The 7,667-nt window shown below is 47.5% G+C and overlaps 1 protein-coding gene across 1 annotated transcript; it reads left to right on the top strand.

Moving 5' to 3' along the window:
* Window positions 1–4,445: 4,445 nt before the first annotated feature.
* Window positions 4,446–6,605, top strand: LOC146181571 (uncharacterized). Its single transcript, XM_084575514.1, has one exon. The coding sequence runs from the start codon at window positions 4,517–4,519 to the stop codon at window positions 5,342–5,344; it is 828 nt and encodes a 275-aa protein (XP_084431640.1). The 5' UTR covers window positions 4,446–4,516; the 3' UTR covers window positions 5,345–6,605.
* Window positions 6,606–7,667: the final 1,062 nt, after the last annotated feature.

Genomic DNA, 7,667 nt, shown 5'->3' with positions numbered 1-7,667 from the left:
TTTGATGAAAACGCCGAGACCGAAATTCACACCGACGCGAGCAATGTAGGCCTAGGAGCCATTCTCGTCCAGAAGACTGCCGGACAGGAAAAAGTAATCGCCTACGCTAGCAGGTCTCTCACAAAAGCCGAAGTAAATTACTCGACGACCGAGAAGGAGTGCCTTGCGATCATCTGGGCTACTTCTAAGTTCCGTCCATACCTATACGGCCGACCATTCAAGGTGGTAAGCGACCATGACGCGCTCTGCTGGCTGGCTAATTTGAAAGATCCTTCCGGCCACCTTGCCAGATGGAGCCTACGACTTCAAGAATTTGACATGACTGTAGTCTATAAGTCGGGCCGGAAGCATTCCGACGCAGACGGCTTATCCCGCGCTCCCGTCGATTCTCCCCCGAAAGACGATGACGATAACGCCTTTTTGGGGCCGGTAAGCGCCAGCAGTTTCGCAGAACAACAGCGATCAGACCCTGAGCTGAAAGCGCTAGCCGATTACTTGGAAGGAAAGACCGCTTCCCCTCCTGGTGTGTTCAGGCGACATTTATCATCCTTCACGTTAAGCAATGGCCTCCTCGTGAAGAAGAACTTCGCACCCAACAAGACAGCGAAGCTTCTCGTAGTGCCTAAACCCTTCGGCAAGAAATTCTGCAGGCGTTGCACGACGAGCCCACAGCAGGCCACCTCGGATTTGCGCGCACGTTGCGTGGAATCCAGGAGAAGTATTACTGGCCGCGACTGCCTGCCGAAGTTTCCCACTACGTGAAGACGTGTCGTGAGTGCCAACGACGCAAGACGCCGCCGATCAGACCAGCAGGACTACTAAACCCGATTCCGCCCCCAATCCTGCCCTTTCAACAAATTGGGATGGATCTCCTCGGCCCCTTTCCATCTTCGTCTATGGGTAACAAGTGGATCATCGTGGCCAATGACTACCTTACCCGTTACGCCGAAGCAAGAGCACTACCAAATTGTACCGCGGAAGAAGTCGGCAAATTTTTTGTCGAACAAATTCTCTTGCGACATGGCGCCCCAGAAGTGCTCATCACGGACAGGGGAACGGCGTTTACGGCAGAGTTGACGCAAGCCATCCTGGAATACAGTCACACAAGCCATCGACGAACAACTGCGTACCATCCCCAGACCAATGGCATTACGGAGCGCCTGAACAAAACGATCGCGGACATGATCGCTATGTACGTCGACGCTGAACACAAGACCTGGGACGCCATCCTGCTGTACGTGATCTTCGCGTATAACACGGCAGTCCAGGGGATGACCAGAGCGACCCCGTTTAAGCTTGTGTACGGCAGGGAGCCCATGACGACGCTCGACGCAATGCTGCCGCACGTAACCAACGAGGACAACCTTGACGTCGCCGCCTACCTGCAACGTGCAGAGGAAGCCCGACGACTCGCATGGCTGCGTATTAAGGACCAACAGCGCACCGACAGCCGACGATACAATTTACGACGACGCCACGCAGAGTACAATCCAGGATACCAAGTGTGGGTTTGGACACCAATTCGCCGTCGCGGATTAAGTGAAAAGTTGTTGCGTCGATACTTTGGGCCATACAAAATCCTTCGCCGCGTCGGACCACTGGACTATGAAGTCATTCCCGACGGAACGTCAGCATCACAACGGCGACGCGCACGCCCAGAAATTGTACATGTTGTGCGACTGAAGCCATATTACGCGCGTTAAAGAATCTGTGGTGTTTAAACTTTGCAGTGTTTATGTTTAAGTTTCTTTGTTCTGGAACATCGAGGCGATGTTTTTTTAAGGGGGGAGTAATGCCGCGAAACCTTTAAAGCAGTATTTGTTGTTTTTTAACAGCCGCCGGCATACAGGCTTATCACTCTGATTCTGGACCGCGTATCAGTCCGTAATCTTTGTTTGTTAATGCTCGATGTCGCGTGTCACACCTTTATAAGTTTTGTTGTAGCGCAAGATGCACCGAGATCTGTCTCGAAGGTTCCGGCCACTCGGGTGTCTTTCCACAATGTTCCAGCCCGTGCTGGTAGCTGTTTGCGACGTTATCTAGATTGTTCTGTGCAGCCTTTAAATTGAGCGTTGCCGAGTGTGACGGGCATTCTTTGTTCGACGATAGACGAGCACGTTTGTTTCTATCGCCGCCGCCGAGTTGCTTAGTTCTTTTGCGGGCGCAAGTCAGCCCAAATAAACAGTTTCTTTAGTGCAATCATCGACCCTTCAATTGTGTCGTCGACCTCATCACCACTACGTGACAATATAATGACACACTTATTTATATATTTAGTACTTTCAGCTCCTGATCATCAACCGTGCCACAAACTGCCTCTGCCATCACCTTCCGCTATCTTTCGCCAGCGTGAGGACAATTGTTTAAGGATGCTTTTTCAGAGTGACAGTCTGGATTCACTTTGTTTTTCTTCCATGACTGTACCTTCCTGTCTGGCAGTTTTTGCTTCTTTGTAGGTGGCTTCGACAGGTATGAAGGCAGGTTAGGGAAAATGTTGCGCATCCTTCAGCAAAGCTTCATTTACCCCTCTAAATTCTTTACCATTGATAAAATGTGTGTACTTCTTCAGTATATCTTCGCGAAAATTAAAAGTCGAAAAGACGTCATTTGAGAGAAAGCTTTCTGTCAACATGCGGAATCGCGCGATCCCATGCCGCATGGAGGCCCGCGTAATGTGGAGCCGAGAACAAATGCCTCACTGTTTTGTTGTTCCTGTAACCGCTCGTGCGCAACTCACCAGCTTGAACGCTATTAACTCTGTATGCAAGCATAGGCAGCACAAACAACGATCACTACAGCAACCGCGTCGCGAGCACACTGCATTCTATGCTGCGCGCACTGTACGAGTATAGCCACAGATCGGACCGGCCGGATCCTGGTTCGACTGCTGCGCCACTCAAAGCAGCTAGTGACGACGGCGCCGCGAAACAGCTCCCAGTTTGGCAACTGACCCTATGTCTATTAACGGTGGGCGCAGCACGGCACTGGCTCTCCCGCAGGCTTGTCGTAGGTGGTCCTCGTGAGCTCCCAGGAGATATAGTCCCGATGAAAGGGTGACATCCAGGCACCAGTACTGGGTGGCCAGCGGAATAACTTCATTTCCTGGCAGAAATATTGAGTTTATCTTCTTAAACTTAAACTAAAGAAATATTGAAAAAATATTGAGAAATATTGAGTTTATCTTCGACTTGCCAGCAAACTGTGGGACTGCGGATTTTAGGGGGCTGAATGACAGGCCGAGGTCCTCGAGATGGGTAGCGCTCAGGGTGATAAGCTATTGGAGGTCGCTGGGCTTTTTCGCTAGGAGCACCAAGTCATCGGCAAAGGCCAGCTTAGGTAGCACTCAAGAGTAAGGAAGGCCCTCGCTGAGGAACCTGAACGAAAAGCCCAGTCCTGAGTCTATGGGGCTCCTCTCCAGCCCTGAGAGATATTGCTTGTAAAACAGGGAGACGCACTGACACTGGAGCTTTCATGGCTCCTCAGCTACCGCAACGCTGGCCCCATCTTTCGATTGTAAATGTTAACCACTAATGCTGGCGTCTTTCCGCAATAGCTGGAGTAAATACCACGAAAGAAAGCCGACTTTAAAGGGAACGATGGGAGATCGTTCCAACCTAAGTACTAACAATTAGCACTACTAACAGTGACTACCAATCAGCAACTAACGAGGACCACTGTACTTAACAATCCTAATGTCCATGACAGCATGTTATCACGTCAATTATTTTTTAAGGATACAACAAGTTTACTTTTTTTTTTTTCTGCTAGCTGCCATTTAAATGGATGGTTGCGGAATATTTCATTTTAACCCTCATGTTCAGGCTCGGATTCAGACTATGTTCGCTTTATGCTGCCAAAACTCGAGCAAAATAATTTCGTGCCTAAAAGAAATTGATAGAACAGAAGCCAATTCCTATCTGCTTTTTTTTTCATGTTCATTTTTGTACCACGCGCAAAAGACAAATAAAATGCGAACTGAACTGCTAGTTTAGATTCCTAAAAGGCTCTTACCATAGGATGATCGACTGCTGATTAAAGTTGGTTAAACATGTTTTCACCATTAGCATTTTGAAACGACCTATATGCATATGAGCTTAGAATTCTATGCGAGAATCGAGGTAAATAGAATTTTTGTGTTTTTATTTAGTGTGCCGTGCTGGCCATGGGCCAAATCACGACGAAAGTAGTACCTTCTTCGCGACCACGGAGTTCATGGAGAGAGAGCGAGAGGGGGAAGCGGTTTTCAGGCAGACATCGGCGAAATTCATGGGGCTTGCAGCGTCACACATTAAAACCAATTCTAGTCAATCGAGAGGAATTTACAGATATTCACGTCTCTGGGAAGCACATTTCCGGCCGTAGGAGATGTATATTGATCTGCTGTTTCCAGGTCACTGCGTCACGAACAAAAAATCGAAGATGTGAACCAGGAACGGCTTAAATAATAATCGATACAAGGAATTCTACAGCGCAGCAGTATCTGCTGATCTTTTTCCTCCTAAGCAGGGCAATCGAAATGTCCTCGTCGTCGTCATCTTCATCATCATTGTCATTCCAGATGCTATCAAAGCACGAACTATTCCACACCAGCGCCTACCGCCGCCGGAGATCACAAGGACGTGGACGCGATGATCTGGCCGCCGCTTGTCCAGCAGCCTGTCCGCAAGATGCTGAAGCCATAGCGGTAGTGGAAAAAGCGGCGGCAAGTACCTTCTTGCGGGGACGTTCTGAAAATTTTAAAGGTGACGGGGTGCCCAGTATGGCGACATGGTTCCATCCGGCCACTATCCTGCTGCTGCTGCTTCTGGCACCCTCCATTTGTTTCTGTCTTCAAGCTAACTTTAGAAACCGGCGCGAAGTCCACAAGCGCGCAAAGCCACCCGGAGGCGACGACGGTGGACGGCCTATCACGGGCCTCCATAGCATCGACAATGCCAGCAACAAAGCAAAGGTCAACGCCAGCAACAGCAATTACAAGCAGCGGCCACACTTGGTGGACATCGGCAAGCTCCTGCAGGCCGTTCTATCTTCGCAGCCAAACAACCGCAGCGACCGCTCGTCGTCTAAGCAGCAGCAGCCGATCAGAAGCCGGCACATCGACGCCTCCATGGCAGAGCTGGTGGCCGTGCAGACGCTGGAGGGAGATGTGGCCTGGATCGAGGCGAAGTTTGTGAACGACTCGCAGGGAAAGGGTGCGCGGGGGCATCGCTATAGGACGCGACCCTACAGCATCGACGAACGTCTCGCGCTGATCATGCCAGTGTTCTTCGTGCTACCTTTCCTCGTTTGGCTCACTTGCATGGTGACGTGCATCGCACGTGCATCGGCCAAAAGCCCGTACTGAAACGCACAGGCTGACATTCCAGCTGACGAATATGCAGTGACGCAAAACCTGAGCTCCACAATGGCTCTGAGCATTGCTCGCCTCTACGTTTCATTCCTTCAAGGACGTTTAATTTCTTGCACCGATTAACGCGTCGTAAAAAGATGGGAAAGAAATGCGTTTCCGTCGAGGATGTTTAATTTCTTGCATCGCGATTAACACTCTGTAGAAAATGCAAGAGAATGAGTGCCTGAGGCCCAAATGAAGGACATTTTTGGGGTGGGCTCTTCTCTTGACAATCGATCCACGAGTCCGGGCTAGCGCACAATGCGTCATGACGTGATCGCCCCGTTCTTTCAGGTACTGCTACAGAGGTCGCGTGGCCACAATAGTAGTCACAACCGATAGGCAACGAACGAAAAAAAAATTATAAGGATAGCGAGACGATATTTCTGACAGTGTAAATATAATACCACCTGTAACTGTGCCAGTGTCCTTCAATGCTTGGATTGTACTAAATATTTAGCAGACCTCTGGCTGTGCTTAAGGTAGTCAAATATGCACATTATGTAACATTCACAGTTAGGCGTTGTATTGCAATAAAAGGTATCCGCGATCCTCAGTAAACAGCAACAGGCGTTTTTCGGTCCAAAGGAAAGATGCAGAGGCTACGGCGTTCAACATAAATAAAAAAGCGAAACCAAGCATGCAAGCGGCCCAAGAGTGCCTGAAGCCCTACCCACAAGCTCACGTAACGCACGCTTTGATCAAATGCCTCAACGTACAAATGCAACGCCGAACTGCGGCCAGGAAAGGCGGTGTAGTATCTTTTGGAACTGTCATCACTCACAACATGACATTTTGATGTGTTAGCTTTAGAAATCTCGTCGCAATAGAAAGACGGCGTCCTTTAAAAAATTAGCAGGGTTTAGCTTTAGTTAAACCCGGTAGGTTACGTAAGTAAAGCCGACGTCCCTTGGCAAAAAGAAGTACGTTTGGAATACACAGTGGCATATATTTTATGCATTTTAATTGTAATTCGTATTCACGGATGTGCTCAAAATATGTTTGAAATATGTTCATCAAAGCCCTTGGTGAATATTCAAAATGTATTTTAAAATTGTGTGAAAAATATTGTATCTGAGAGTACATTTCGAGTATAGTTCAAATACGTGAAAAAAAAATATGTAGGCATTTTTTACGTACTTAAAATGAATTAAATATGTACCTTTGGAAATATGAAATAAATTTGTCTGAAGTACACTTCAGGTATAGTAAATGTGTGGGCCTTTAAGATATATTTGCAGCACACTTCAAGCCAGCCTCTTAAAACTGAATTTAAAATGTACTTTTGTAAATTTGAAAGCAATGAGCCTAAAGTATACTTCAATTATGAAAATGCATAGTCCTTGCAAATATATTTGAAGCACAATTCAATCTGCCTTCGGAGATCAGTACTCAAAATTATATTCGGGGTAGCATATTGGCAATGAACTAAAAATGTATTTCCGCAAATGTGCAGTTAATTTGTCAAAAGTGCAATTCTAATAAATGCACACTGGGGGCTAAACTTATTGATCATTCAACCTTGAGCAAATAAAAATGCATTGTAACAATGTGGATGTGGATGACAGCTCGTGCGGACTGGCCACACGTGCGCATCCGGCCAGTGATGCAGTTGTTAGCTGAAATGGTCGGGTAACGTAGCCACATGAGACTGGCACTCGGCACCTCGTCATGGTACCCTGCCAGCCGCCAGCCCGTATGTTATCTGACGCAAGTGTTCAGCACTCCAAGCTACATGCAGGCAATGCATGCTGCCATCCCACACCTCGCTGCCAGCCATTGGCATTACAATGCAGTTCATGTAGGATGCTCTTTTTGTTTTATTGTTTTCCTGTCATTTTCCTTGCCGTCCGTGTGTTCATTACATCCTTGCCATGTGTGTTCACGCTGTCTGTGGCTCCTGGTAGACCTGGGGCCACTAGCAATATCACAGGCATTACACTACCTAGTACTGCGGTAGCTTTTTTAAACACATAAAACAGTGTTTCAATTAGTGTGCAGAACCCATATTCATTGCTCAACCTTTAATTCTTCTGTGGAGTTTTTTTCAAAGATAATTAAATATATTTTTGTTGCATGTGCAACAAAGATACGTGCACAGAAACAGTGCTCAACAATTTTTGAAATTTTAATCCAGCAGAAAATATGACACACACATATGCGCTATTGCACTGTATGGTGAAGCAAATGAAAATGTTGCATTTACCCACAAGCTCCTGTTCCAAGAAACTGCCAAAAAGTTCTTGCACAAAGTGAGGCCTAGCAGGTTGGGCTTGCA

Source organism: Amblyomma maculatum, chromosome 8, assembly GCF_055883805.1.
Source record: "Amblyomma maculatum isolate TAMU_Amacu chromosome 8, ASM5588380v1, whole genome shotgun sequence".
NCBI classification, from domain to species: Eukaryota; Metazoa; Arthropoda; class Arachnida; order Ixodida; family Ixodidae; genus Amblyomma; species Amblyomma maculatum.
This window is presented reverse-complemented; position numbering and strand designations above follow the sequence as displayed.

Excerpts from the sequence above, each read along its gene's own strand:
- LOC146181571 (XM_084575514.1), top strand. The coding sequence starts at position 4,517 with ATGTCCTCGTCGTCGTCATCTTCATCATCATTGTCATTCCAGATGCTA.